The sequence below is a fragment of the Pleurodeles waltl genome, chromosome 11 (genome assembly GCF_031143425.1).
Source record: "Pleurodeles waltl isolate 20211129_DDA chromosome 11, aPleWal1.hap1.20221129, whole genome shotgun sequence".
NCBI lineage: Eukaryota > Metazoa > Chordata > Amphibia > Caudata > Salamandridae > Pleurodeles > Pleurodeles waltl.
In genome coordinates this window covers 528738647-528753667 of record NC_090450.1, presented here as the reverse complement: position 1 = coordinate 528753667, position 15021 = coordinate 528738647, and the positions used below count along the sequence as shown (strand labels likewise).

Sequence of the window (15021 nt, the reverse complement as noted above, 5' to 3'; positions counted from 1 at the left end):
TGCCACCACAATACACTCCAATGAGAACTGGACTTAGTCCCCTTGCTTTCCCAGTCTTCCTCTCCCAGGATCCACCTTTGGTTTCTTGCAGTCTTGTCTGGGCCTTGCATTATCCTTTCTGAAGTCTTTTTGGTGGGTTTGGGGAAAACCAGGTACTGACCTCTTTTCTCCTTGTCACTGGGGGGGCACTCTGCTACTTACCTTTTGGGGTTCCTAGTGCCTCCAGCTCCCCTCTACCGATTCCACTTCCTCGGTGACCTCCAATTCGACTTTCGCATTCCACATTCTTAGTATATGTTTGGGTCCCCCCATAGGGCCTTAAGTACTTACTATTGCTTTCACTGTTTTCTATTGCCTTTTATGATAATTTCTGACTCCTAATGTGTACATAACATTGTGTTTACTTACCTCCAGATGGGGTATTGCCTCTATAGTATTTTGGTATTTGTGTTACCATAATAAAATACCTTTATTTTTGTAACACGGTGTGGTTCTTTCATGTGTGTAAGTGCTGTGTGACATTAGTAGTATTGCATGAGCTTTGCATGCCTCATACATAAGTCTTGGCTGCTCATCCACAGCTACCTCTAGAGAGCCCTGGCTTCCTAGACATTGCTTACACTTCACTTATAAGGGATACCTGGACCTGGTATAAGGTGATAACACCATAGGTGCTCACCTCACACCAGGCCAGCTTTCTATACTTGAATGTCGCCATAAGTGTACAAATTTCACTTTCTAATTTCCTTTGTATTGTAGTGGTAATACTGGAGAACCTCTTTCACAAGTAGAGCATGACTTTTGACATTGAAGGCGGTCTGTGGAAAAAGGGTAGATCGTGACACTTATGGAAATCAGAGATTACTTTAAACAGAAATTATGGAATTCTATGCAAAGCAGCCTTACTCCTGAGGAATAATGTACAAGGCTCCTTGCAGTATAGAACCTTGTGCTCACTAACTCACCAAGCAGTTGTGATAGCAACTATCAAGAGTAGCTTCCCAGGAAAGATCCTTCGAACGGGCCTCGTGCTGGCACTGAAATGGTGGACCTGCCACTTTTGAGAAAACACAGTTCTGATTCAACGCATCTAGCAGGCTTTCTGACAGTAGAAAGTATCTTGGTAAAAACCCTTTTAACCCTTACTCAAAGGGATAGTTAGGTACGAATTTAGGAAGGACTGTTCTATAGAGATGCCTGAATTGCAATTCCCTTTATGTCTCCGATTTCTTCTGCTAGTGGTCAAGTGTAGTCTAGTTTTCAAAGTGTTATTTTATATGAAGAAAATACAAAAAGAGGTTGTATACAGATGTTCAATTATTAGCACGTTTTAAAACAGTAAAGCGTAAATAAAAAAATATTCAGGTTAATACATAAAAAAGCATAAAAAAAGAAAAAAGCAAGAAAAAAGTTAACAAGGTCAAACATAGAAGACAGCATTAGAATATATGGATTAACAGCAACCCATGTATAGAATTTCATTATTTACCCAGTCCCTAACCAATATTTGTTAAATTCCCACTTTTCCCATGAGGCAGCCCAGATTTGTTTTAACTGTTTCTGCTCCGGGCTGCCTTTAATAATGGCCAGCTTTAGTACTCTAATATCTGATAACTGGTTCCACCAGGTATTTACCAAAGGTGTATTAGGGTCCAGCTAAAGCTGAGCTACATAAAGCCTAGCTGAAATTATCATGAAAAACAATATCTATGTGTTTAGGTGGACTTACTTTTGAAGTTCCTAATATGATTAATTCAGGAGCTGGGCATACTCACACCTAAATAATTATAGAATTTTTGCACAATACCAGTGCCCACAATACAGCTAGAAAGGTAACGGTGGCAAAGATGAGAATAATATCAGTAATATCTTCGTCACATCGAAAAACAAGCAGGTTTGCAGCTGCTGCCCCACTTATGAAATCTTTTAGGAGTATGATAAATATCTTGCCTGACCTTATAATGATGCAGTTCCAATCTAGTTTCAATCTAGAGACATTGACACCATGATTGTTTAAACAGATCGATTCAAAAATCTATAAGATATCTGTCTACTACATAACTGATGAGGCCATCTCTTTTCTAAAGTCTGCAGATTATCTAGGGATGCTTTACGAAGAATTCTATGTAGATTGCCAATCCAACCCTTTTGACAAATGCTGTACAGCAATGCCATGCAGGGTATTTGAGATAAACACCTAACACCTATCATGTATTAAAGAAAAAATATCTCATTTGTATATACTTAATTATACCAATAGCAGGGACCCTATACTGAGAGACTAATTCGACAAATGGGCGAAAGTGTTGACCCTCAAATTATTGTCCACCCGTCCGCAGATCAAAATGTGCCCATTTGTCGAAATCATGCAAGTAGAAGGGAATATTCATACTATATCCAGATTTCTGATAGAAGGAATAGCCATTTTGTCCAAAATAGTTTTCCAAATAAGAGTATATTCGGCATAGGTCTTAAAAACTGAGGGGGTCATTCTGACCCTGGCGGCCGACCACGGGAGCACCGCCAACAGGCTGGCGGTGCTCCCGAGGGCATTCTGACCGCGGCGGTTCAGCCGCGGTCAGAAAGGGTAAACCGGCGGTCTCCCGCCGGTTTACCACTGCCCGTTGGAATCCTCCAAGGCGGCGCAGCTTGCTGCGCCGCCGAGGGGATTCCGACCCCCCCTACCGCCATCCAGTTCCCGGCGGTCCGCCCGCCGGGAACCGGATGGCGGTAGGGGGGGTCGCGGGGCCCCTGAGGGGCCCCTGCAGTGCCCATGCCACTGGCATGGGCACTGCAGGGGCCCCCGTAAGAGGGCCCCTACAAGTATTTCACTGTCTGCTTGGCAGACAGTGAAATACGCGACGGGTGCAACAGCACCCGTCGCACCTTCCCACTCCGCCGGCTCGATTACGAGCCGGCATCCTCGTGGGAAGGGAGTTTTTCCCTGGGCTGGCGGGCGGTCTTTTGGCGACCGCCCGCAAGCCCAGGGGAAACCTCAAAATACCCACCGCGGTCTTCCGACCGCGGTACGGTATTTTGGCGGCTCCCGCCGGGCGCGCGGTGACCGCGTCCGGCGGGAGTCAGAATGACCCCCTGAGTGTGTTTAATTTGAAGTATGCAGTATCAACAAAATCTGTTCTAAAATCAAGGTCAGGGAAGTGTAAGCAGAGGTATCATGTATTACTATAAAACAACATTATTTGGAGCCAGTCAGAGAAGTCTGCCCAAAAATAAATGTTTCAGACAGGGAGTGCCCCTTTATCCAGCAGAAGTTGGAGAAAGTGGAGTGACCTGAACAGCATTTGTATTGCCAGATAAACATACTTCAGGAACTATCAACTTTATGAAAGAAAGAAGCAGATAAATATAAGAGTATTGCCCTAAAGAGATACACACATTTTTGGCAGTATCTTCATCATTAAGTCATATCTGCCTATGAGTCCTAGTGACATCCAGGTCCTGTGTTCAAATATTTTTTATTCTTCGAGATAAGTGGACCATAATTTAGCACAATTATATTAAGAATGGAGGGAGACATCAGCATCCTCAAGTACGTTGCTGAATTGACAAAGTGTGGGTCTTATGAAGGCCCAGGGTAATTTGACAAAATAAGCGTTTTGGATGGATTGATCTTATAGCTGGAGAGCAGACCATAAGTGAAAGTCTCTCTCTCCAGAGCTTAGAAGGGTTTAGACATGAATACGGCTAAATCATCCATGTAAGCAGCTATGCTAAATGCGGTTGAATTCATTTTAAAGGGAAGTAAATGGGAAGACTTTTCAAATGCCTCAAGTAAGTTTTTAAGTATAAAGCAAATAAAAGTGAAGAAAGAGGGCAGCCCTGTGGGTGCCTCTACCAATAAATATCTTGTCTGAAGTACACCCAGTGCTTTATATTCTAGCAGACAAATTTCTATACAGTATCTTAATCTTACGAAACCTTCTTAGCCCAAACCTGATATTAGTTAGCATCCCCTAGAGAGAAAGCCAGGAGACCTGTCAAAAGCCTTCTCCACATATAGCAAGATCACCTCTATGGAATGCCAAAGTTCCTTGCAAAGCCAAATATTGAAAAGGCCAAATTCGTATGTTCGTTGGTTGCTACTTTGGGGGTCAGCTACATGCTATATATTCTCTATCCAGTTTGATATTCTTGGAGCGATGAGATGTGCAAGATTTTTAATACATTTTAGCATTGCAATTGTTTAAAGATATAGGACGGTAAGAAAAGCAAGTCTGGGGACCTTTTCCCTTTTTTGGGAAATATGGATATAAAGGATTCGCACTAAGAAGAAAAAAAAAGAAGCTGGATCACCACCAGTATCAATGAAATTAATTAATTCCATAAAGCAAGGTACTAAAATATCTTCAAAGGTTTTACACAATTCAGAGTGACTTGCATCCGGGTCTGCCTCTTTACCCATAGCAAGTGCACTGATTGCTTGAATAATTTTGGGGCGGGAAAGGGTGTATCAAGTATCTGTCTCTCAATGTTTGTAAGTATATTTGGGGACACTTGAGTTATGAATTTCTGATGCTGTGCCCTCTTACGTATATAGTTCACCACAATACCCTTGGAAGAGCTGCATAATCTTCTTTTGCTCAAGCTGTCATATACCTAAGGGATCTTTGATAGCTTTGGTGGCATTTTTACTCACTTTTTCCCTAGCTTGTAGAACCAGGATGTGCCCCATTTCCTCATTCTTCTAAACATCCCTCAATTTTGTGATAGGGCCATTTTCGTCACATTTTCCATGGTATGGTATGTCAAGGTTCCCTTCAACATCAGATATACAGAGCCCTGAGGTGGATGCTGTAGCTTACAGATGCTTTATTATTAACTGGCAAGCATGACCTACAGACGCTGAGAGGCTCTTACATTTTTTTCTAATTACAAGGCAGGTTCCTTTCTTGGCTTTCAGTGTCTTCCTGGACATTGTCTGACAAACTTGTCCCACTTGAGCAGTGTGATTGTCAGGAGAGAATAAGATACACAAGAGCACGCAAGTTATTTTCAGTCCTTCTTGGCAAAATGAGGGGACCTTTACTAACCATGACAGCAAGATGTCTCCTGTGTTTGAGAAGGTTTATAAAAATAAGCCAAGTTTTCAAAGTTCCAACTGCATAGAGCAGAAAAGAAGACCTGAGGCAAGGGGCAATGCAGTGCCTTGAGCCACTGTTTTGCCAGGCAGCAAGCTTAAAAGAAGAATGCAATTGTCTCTCTCTCAGTAAGGAATTTCCTGATATGTGTTCAGCTAAAAAAAAAGAAAAAAAAAAAAAAGAAAAGAAATGTATGTGTAATAAAAATAAAGGGGAGTGTCTGTTACTTGTAAAGCTTTTTGGGGTACCAAACATAAGTGAAGCGATTTAGGGTACACAAATAGCTGTTACAAATCCCTGAAAGAGAATCATTTATATATTGCTTACTACCCCTGATAAGGCGTTGAATCGCTTTTCGGCTAGTAGACGCGCTGTGTGACTGCGAGGGGGCAGGAGCCCTTTAATTTTCGAATCCTGAGAGCGGGAACGCTCTGATTGGGTGCGAGGCCCTATTTCAACAAGGAAGCGCTGCCGCAGGACGCGCTGTGCGACTGCGAGGGGGCAGGAGCTCTTTAATTTTCGAATCCTGAGAGCGGGAACGCTCTGATTGGGCACGAGGCCCTATTTCAACAAGGAAGCGCATCCGCTGTGCGGGACGCGCCCGGGCGAAGCCCGGGCCCGTCCTTCACCTGTCCTCGCCAGGAAGAGGCTGGGCTGGGCCCCCCCTCTTTAATCTTCGGTTTGGCCTCCCAGGGACAAGCGCCTTTAAATCCTGCGATCTAAGGCCAAAAGTAAAGGATTGAAAGTACCCCATTTATTTTGGACAGTGAACGTTTTCTTCCGCCCTGCGCAGCCAGATAGGGCGGGGAAGGCCCAGGGTTACCCCAAGATACTCCACTAAGGGAGGCTGTTCTCCACATATAACAACAGAACCCTGAGCAAGCTGGGAACTGCGTATCGTAGAGCCCTTGTGTTCAACCGTTGAACTAGGGTTATCCAGCAGAGCGGTTTCTTCTACCCAGACAATTTTAGCTGACATTCCCGCATTCTTATTATTTTTCACAGGTAACCTGACATTACGTAAAACATGGGTAAAAGGAAGCATTCAAAATTAAATAACTAAACAAATTTAAAAGACAGCACATCTATACTAAAATACATCTCTGGGGCGATGGGAATGATAGATAAACAAATCGCTACTGTCGAAGGGAAATTGTCATCGTCTAAAGACCAATCCCATGAATTACCAGGGGTTGTAGAATTGCATAATAATTCCCCATCTAGTGAACTTGGGGAAGTAAGGCATTCAAATGGATGTATTAAAGACACCTCGAATTTAATTTATTCCTTGGATGAAACATCCCCTGTTGCTAAGCGACCAAGGAAACCGGAGGTGGGTTTGGTAGATAAGACCAAAAATAAAATGCCAGTGATAGATCTAATAACCACCCCAATCAAAAAACATTCTAAGAAACTAACTCGGAAGAAACCCCCAAGCTTAGCAGGAGACACGATTCGATCACTCCTTATAAATCTTCACGAGCTAGTAAATACCCTGAAATCATCTATTGGAGCCACTCCCGACTCTATGTCGGAGCGCCTAAAGGGGGTGGAGAGCAGCCTTGAGGCAGGTCTTGGAATAATAAAGTCTTTACAACAGGAAGACACGCATCATGTAACTAAGGACCCTAAAATAACATCGCTGACCTCAGACTACGAGAATAATATACAACCCGCCCTGCACAATAGGTCAAATGGTATACACTTGAATGTAAACCCCCAGAGCAAGTCACATCCACAACCATTAGCACCTTATTCGAACCAAAATCCCCGGACTTCATCCTCCCTGAACACACCACACAATTTTCCTTCAGACCAAACAGATTCAAACCCTATACTATGTAAGTCAGCAGGCAATGGCCTGCGTAGGACAGCGACTACCTACCCCCACTTAAATCTAGGGAGGAACACACCTAGTAGGACTAGATCCCCGAATCCCGCATACCTGCCAAGTGACCCACTACATCTCCCCCGGAGGCTACATCATACGTAGTGGTCTTGGCCAATGCTCCACCGATAGACGATCAACAGCGAGAAACATGGTCGGCCCTGAGAAATAAGGCCCTTAATTGGATCGGAGCTCGACTGGGCCCTGGAATGGTGAGGGTTCTTTTTGATGACATAAAAATGGTCAGAAGAATTAAGTGGATAGGAAGCAGTAAGAAAGCGCTGGAGGGAGATTGTGTGGTCCTCTCTTTTGGCTCACCAAACTTAGTGGATAGAATCATTCATGATTTGGGAGCCAGACAAGTTACCTCCCAAGGAATTTCGTTACTACCCCTAGTTTTTTTTAATTTTTTATCAAAGACCGTTGGGGCACAATCCTAACAACCCACAACTAGCAAAAGCACTTTTATCCAGTCTAGACCCTCTCACACGGTGCAATAGATTCCATCCCCTTACAACTTTAGAAGACATAGATTGACTTGATAAGAATCAGTTAGTTCCCTCTGATGAAGTAGTCCAGATAGTACACACACCAGGGCCGGACTTAAACAAGGAAGGTATACCGTACACAATGGTTCCTATAAGGAATGAGATACAATCTCACCTAAACCAGAGTAATGCTCTTAGAAACATACCTCACCCAACTGGTGGCGATACACCCCTCCACTCCCCAAAGGACCAGTACCGTAATTCTAACCAGAAAGCGGAAGTAGCCTTACTGTTCTGGAACATTGCAGGTCTAACTAATAAGATAGGCAAAGAGACCTGCGCAAACTTTATAGAAGATTACTCATGTATTTGTTTACAAGAGACGTGGCTTTTAAGCCCTGCCCACGTTAACGGCTATAAAACATTTCATACTCCTGCCGAGCAGTCCAGGTGTGGTAGACCTGAAGGGGGACTGTGCACATTTATTTCCAATAAGTTACCCTTACAGAACCTAGAGATGCAATTTACGAGTCCGTACTATCAAATGATAGAGAGTAACCTGGACCACAAGACTCACTTAGTCATTATCAATTTTTACAACAATGCCGCTCTAGGAGAATTTTCTAATATTTTAACGGAAATGGGAAACGACCTAAAATAAATATGTGCAAAAAAACCACCGTGAGATCTTGCTGATTTGGGGTGGTGATTTTAATGTCCATCCTTGTAAAGAAATCTCTGACAAGGTATGTGGCTGGGATCCGGAAGGTATTGGCCTAAGGCTTCACTTCTCTCATAATACTCAAGGAGACGAAATGAATTTACTGGCCCAAACTCATAATCTGTCCTTTGTAAACAAACTACATTTGGATGAAACACAGTTCAAACCAACGTATAACGGAAGGGGTGCGAATAATGTGATTGATTATGTTCTAATGTCAACCCACTTTGCACACTACCTTATGAATTACACCTTGCACGACATCGCAATTAGCGACCACTATCCCCAGAGCCTGAAACTCTCACTAACTCCTCTTATAGCAGCTAGGGAGGATAGGACTACACTGGTAGACGATATTGAATTAGTGCCGCGCAATGGATACACTTTGAAATGGTCACAGACAGATCCTAAGTCTTGGTTAAAACAGTTAATATGTGACTGCAATCATGCTTTTGCATACTGTCTAAGTGAGAACCTAGATCCAGGGCGATGTTTAAGTGCTTTTACATTGATCACGCAAGCCATAAAAGAAGCCCTTACCATTGGAAGCGGTAAGATAGGGAAAAAAAAGGGCGAGTGAATGGTTTGACCATAACTGTACACAAGCACATAAGAGATTGAAAAAGGCTTTAAGTGCCCCAAAAAGGTCTTTAACTGATATACGTAAACGTAGACAGGAATACAAGATAGCAAAGAAGGAAAGGAAAAGGAAACTGATCATGAAAAGAACCTTGTGGGAAACTCTACATACAGCAAGTCGTATGAAAGATAATATCCTCTTCTGGCAAACAATAAACTCTCCTGTGTTAGGGGATAGAGACACCCCCAGGATGGAAATTGCGATTTCTGAAGAGGACTGGATTGCACATTTCTCTAAAATATATTCACTGATTAGCGATATAAAGTCCACAGATCCCACACATGTTCAAGGCCTACAGGAAGGTCCGCGCTTGATCATAACCCCCAATTTAGTCTTCAGGAGGTAGAGGAAGCTATAATACTAAGTAAACCAGGGAAAGCGCCGGGCCCCGACGGCTTCCCGATTGATCTATTTAATGCTAATATCGAGCTATGGGAGCCTGTACTGACACAGACATTGAGGGCCATCTGTATATGCGGACCTTTACCATCTTGGCGAGATTCCAATATATAAAAAGGGTGATCGCCTTAACCCAGCCTGCTACAGGCCAATCTCCCTGCTGGATACAACAGCTAAACTAGCGGGGAGAATAATCCTGAACAGGCTGCAATTATGGGCGGAAGAAAAGAATGTTTTATCCTCTGTCCAGTATGGATTTCGGAAGGAATCGGAACAGTGGAGCAAAGCCTAAATTTAAGCCTTATTATTGGAAAGTATATATAAGATTAGAGCAGGCAATCTGTATTTGGCCTTTATCGACCTATCATCGGCATTTGACTGCGTACTACATGATAAGTTATGGGATATCTTAAATAGTATGGGGGTAGAACCGGCCATAATTCAATTCATACGTGAAATGTACACAGGGTGCAGAGCAAGAGTGAGGTATGGGCTAAAAGGGGAATATACTCGCCCTTTCGGTCTATACAGAGGAGTGCGCCAAGGTTGTGTTCTTGCCCTGTTTTTGTTCTCAATGTATATAAATAACTTAGAAAAAGAACTGGCCAGTAAGTGCAAAGATCTACTCCAAATAGACAATCGAGCTGTCCCGGTATTACTCTATGCAGACGATGCAGTATTAATGGCCAGGACCCCAATAGCTCTCCAAAAACTTTTAACTACTTGCATTATATACATGTCACAGTTGTGTCTTACTGTCAATCGCTCCAAAATCTTTACTATGAACTGTGGAGGGAAGCGCGGCAAGACTTATAACACTACTATCGCGGAAGGGAGGGTTGAAACTGCGCAAAATTTTTCTTATCTGGGCACAATGTTCGATAAACAGGGTTCTTGGGCTAACTGTAGGAAGATGAAAAGAGTACAGCTGATCAAAACAACGATGGCATTAAGGCTTTTTTCCAAAAGGCTTGGGGGGATCACCCCGCCGAACATGATAAAGATTTATAAAGCCAAGTGCACTCCGGCCGTCATGTATGGGTCGGGAATGTGGGGATATACTAATTGTAACCCGATACAGACGGTGGAAAATGACTTTTTAAGACATTTTCTGAGGGTACCAAATGGTACATCATCATATATCATCCACTCGGAACTGGGGGTCCCCTTTATTGCAGATCAGATAAAGATCCAGCCATTATTATTATTATGGCGTAAAGTCTGGACCTCGGAACACACTGGATTAAATAAGGCCATTCTGATTGACTGCATGGAGTCAACATACTCAGCAAGGGTACCATGGTTAAAATATATTATGACCTTTTTTGAAAACATGGGTAACAAAGACTATTACACAAACCCAGCCTCGCTGGGGAAAATATCTAGGAAGGACCTGAGCGTTCTGGCATTAAAGTATCTAGAAGATATACGATGGGAGGCTGAATCAAAAAAGCCCACCCTCATTCACAACCAAATAATTTTGTCGGCGGAGGGCATGCAGCCGTATTTGGCGAATGTGGTAAACCTCCGTCATCATTTTGTTCTTACCAGATTAAGGCTAGATATATTTCATCGATTAGTATCTTTTCCAACCATGAACGATTGGTCTACCACGCTAAAGGCATGCCCCTATGACGCAAAGGCACCTCAAACTACAATCCATGTGGTTCTTATTCTGCAAATTTTACGCCAACCAGAGAAAGCGCCTAGTAGTGCCACTTTTAAGGTCAATCAATTTGTCCCAGTGTCGTACAGCGTATGCCTGCCTTCAGGTTCTATCCTCTATAGAGATGTGTGTAACTCTGGCCAATTTTTTATGCTTTGTATTAAAGATAAGAAAGTCTATGGGGGTGGTGATGTAATTTTACTTGTGATTGGGGCGATATATTAGATACCCTGTTTGTGGTTTATTCTTTTACTATTTAATTTATTTAATTGTATTTATTATATTTTGAAATGTATTATATTTGATACTTTTATGACTTGTTGAAAGTCGAATAAAGTTTGTACTACTACTAGTAGCAAGCTACCCTGGAACCCAAAGCTGGATCAGTGGTGACTAGTAGAGGGAAATATACATTGTTATTGGGAGTGCTAATCATGTAATCCTGGATAAATAGGATAAAGGATGGATAGAGGCGGGAAGAGTTTAGAAAGGATTATTTGGGAGTTCATAGTAGTAAAAGAGGTTTAGGATGAGTCAGAGAGCATGTCCGTTGATTGAATAGGATAAAGGATGGATAAACGAGGAAAGAGTTTGGAAAGGGTTATTTGGGAGTTCATAGAACTAAAAATGGTTTTGGATGATCGCAGAGTGGAGGTAGGGGGTATTTTGATAAGCCATGGAGTGGTGGTCTGGTGAGGTTTGGGGAGATTAGTTTACTTTTTTTTTCTTTCTTTGCAGTGGAAGGAACATATGTAAATATGTAGACACACAATCACATTGTTTAATTTATATTTGACTGCATTATTTTAATAGTTAATCACTTATACATAAATTGCTATAATTATATTTACACATTGTGCCAGATATGTTATTATAGGAAAACAAACCCATAAGCATACACTCATCACGTTATATGTTATTGATGTATTGATCTACTTATATATAGATATAAAAAGTTATGCATATGTATGTGTATATATTTTTATTTGTTTTCAAATATATATATATATATGGAGAGAGAGAGAGAAAGAAAGAGGGGGGAGAGACATACCCATATTAATTTATTTTTTTCTATCAATTGGTATTATTCTTTTTTTATTTTTAGTTTTTATTTAGGTAACAGAGTGAATGAAAAAAGCGCCTAGAATGACAGATGCTTTTATGCTACTAAACCTTGATGATCTTCTGGTACTTATAATAAAATAAATCAGTTGCATTTATAACCAATTAAGTTGCAGAGCTGCCCACTGGGCATGTATTTTAGAAACAATTGTGTCATGAGTAGATCAAGTAGGTTCTAATATGCTTACATGTATCTTGTAAGCCCAGAACACACACAATTTATACAGCAAACATGGAGATTAGAACCTCATGTGAAATGTATCTAAGCATGTATATACCACAGACCTAGATGACAAGCAATGGGGCACTGTACATTGAGGGGTGCTTTATTTCAATCAGTATGTCTAGGTTCAGTGCCTAGCTTAAGAGCAATCAAAATAAAATTGATTATATTTTCAACTCCGACGAGCTGACAATTTGACATAGCTCTAGGCAGTGCTCTCTCTGAAGCTTTCATGCCAGTCTCGTAAGCCAAGCCAAATCATTTAACTTTTAAATCAACAGCAAATATTCCTTCAAGTCCCACATCACAAAGAAGTTTCAGAAAGCAAGGTATCCACTTTCTCTTCCCCCACAAAGGAAAGCTATGATTAAAATAATCATACTTTTAAAACATTGTTGAATCCCTGATCTTCTAGCAATCCACGTCACAGTATCTTGCCTCACTGATGAATTATGATAAATGGATCACAACACCTCTACTTTCATCAGTCTACTATGGCATTTCCTTGCACACTTATATCATCATCAAGACCTACATGTTACTTCTGGCAGTACGGACAGCAGGTAGCATTGACACTTCAAAACAGAAAACGAAATGGAAGCCTTCTCAGCCTAGGTTGCAAAGCTGTGGAGCCACATCCTCAATACTCTCTCTAATTCTGAACATAACTCAAAATGCACTACTACACAGAGCATTTCCTTTGTTGCTCTTAAACAACACTGCCCCCAGTCCCTTCGAAATTCCATTGCCTCTCACATCAAGGCAACACTCCCCAGTATCTAAGCTTAGTAGCTTATCCTGATACTTGTATCTAACATCGCTCTTCTAAACTAGGCTCCCAATTCCTCAATAAAATAAAACACAAATTTGTAAATCAGGATTCAGACCCATGAGAAAAACAGAATCTGTTGTTGCCAAATCCAAACAGTGCTTTTACATTACCATAGACATTGATCAGGCAGTACTGTTTATGCTCGTTCTAATCACAGTGGTTTTGTTTACTGCCAAAACAACATCATAAAAATTAGACCACACAGTGTTACATAAAAGAGTAAGGGACAGATTAACAAAAAAGCAGAAACTGACACACACAGATGTATACTTCTCCTGAATACATTTCTGACTTGTATTGATTTTACAAAGGACTGTTATAGATTCCCAAGAGCACTGACGTGTAATTCTTTGTCAGTGTACAACACTTTTGACCTTTCGATCTAATGAACCCACTCAAAGATTTGTTTAATTCTTTGTCTTCTACATTATTGTTACATACCGGTTTATTACATAGTTCGAGGAGTTTGTCTGTAAGGCGAGTCGCATCGCCAATGAATTTTCCTAGGGAGCCTTTCATGTGTATTGCTTTCTCCAGAATCTCTTTGCACCGATTTACACGAGTTGGATAAGAAGACTGAATAAGAAAAAAATGAAAATATATTTAGGCAGCAAATTCAGGTTGTACTTCACAAACTAACAGCCATTTGAGAAAGTTACTTACCTAGAAAGGAAATTTTGACTCAGAGTGGGGGGCACTGCCAATTGTTTGAAAGAAGGCAAAATGAATATATACAGCAGAGGTATGTAAAGCAAACACCACTAAACAATTCTACTTTTCACGAAGGGTTGAACATCCTCGCATGATCATGGAGGCTGCACCACAGCCACTGTTCATGTTTGGCCTCAAATGTTCATAATATTGTTCTTAAGGCTCTGCAGATTGAGGGAGTACACATCAGCTTTTGCATACCTTAGTACCTGGCGTGCTGCTTTATACTGTTCATCCCCTAGTACAAAGAGACTTTGGCTGAGGGAGCCTGGTTTGGGCAAGGGATAGTCCATACTGCATGATCAGTTGCTATCATCCCCCTTTGGGGCTTTTTTGCGCTTTCCAGAAAGCTTGGGAAGAAGGATTCTGCCTAATTAAACGTGTGTGCACATGTTGAACAAACTTGATTTTTGGTTGGCCCTGACTTCCTGACAGTTTCCCAAAGCATGATATGTATAGGTCCCATCAAACAAACATTTGCACTTTGTCTGGACTTCAAAAGGTGTGCACTGACTGAGAAATGTTTTATGCTGGCAAGATTATGCTGCTATTTCCAAAACCAGGCCAAAGAACTAAAAAAGCCCTGTGCAGAAACCTGCCTTGAAATAGGAACCTCACCTTTCTGGTGTGTGGAAAACAGGACTAACAGCAAGGCACAGCAGATCAATGCCTATGGGTAGGCTATTTGAGGGAGTGATCTTCTGATTAGTCATGAGACCTTGGAGCTCTGCTCGGCAGGACTGACACAAAACTCTTTTGTGACCAGATGTTTAAGGGCCTGCAAAGAACATTTCACAACTGGGTGTGCGGTCAGCCCTGACTCACTAGCTCCTCTGGTACCATCTCATAATTAGTGGAAGCCTAATTCATTTCTTTCAGCCACAGGCACATCAAAGATTTGCTCTTCACTGTAGGCCTTCACGTACTATCCGCCTGACTGTGGTCAGTCTCTGATCTATCTAGCCCTAATGGTTTCACAGGTATTATTAACTTGAAAACACACTTGAATGCTAATTCTAAATCCCAGTTTCCTCAGTCAGAGCTGGTTTCTTGGTCTAATCATTGCTTCCCATCCTGGGGATGATACCGTTGACCAAAAATCATGACTGCGGTCAGTCAAGTTTTTGACTCATGCAGATTGGTCTGCTCCCTGACTATTTAGCATGGTAGCTCAGCACTCGCATCAGATATCTCCATGTATTGAACTGTCACTCTGAATCCAGGTTGGACCT

General features: G+C 41.8%; 1 protein-coding gene across 2 annotated transcripts in view; it reads right to left on the bottom strand.

Annotated features, from left to right (window-relative positions):
* Positions 1-15021, bottom strand: part of ATR (ATR serine/threonine kinase) — a 488241-nt gene that overhangs the window by 86916 nt on the left and 386304 nt on the right. For both annotated transcript variants that reach the window (XM_069213920.1, XM_069213921.1), the window contains exon 39: positions 13520-13654. In XM_069213920.1, coding sequence (XP_069070021.1) covers positions 13520-13654 — 135 coding nt within the window. The remainder of the gene's footprint in view (positions 1-13519; positions 13655-15021) is intronic.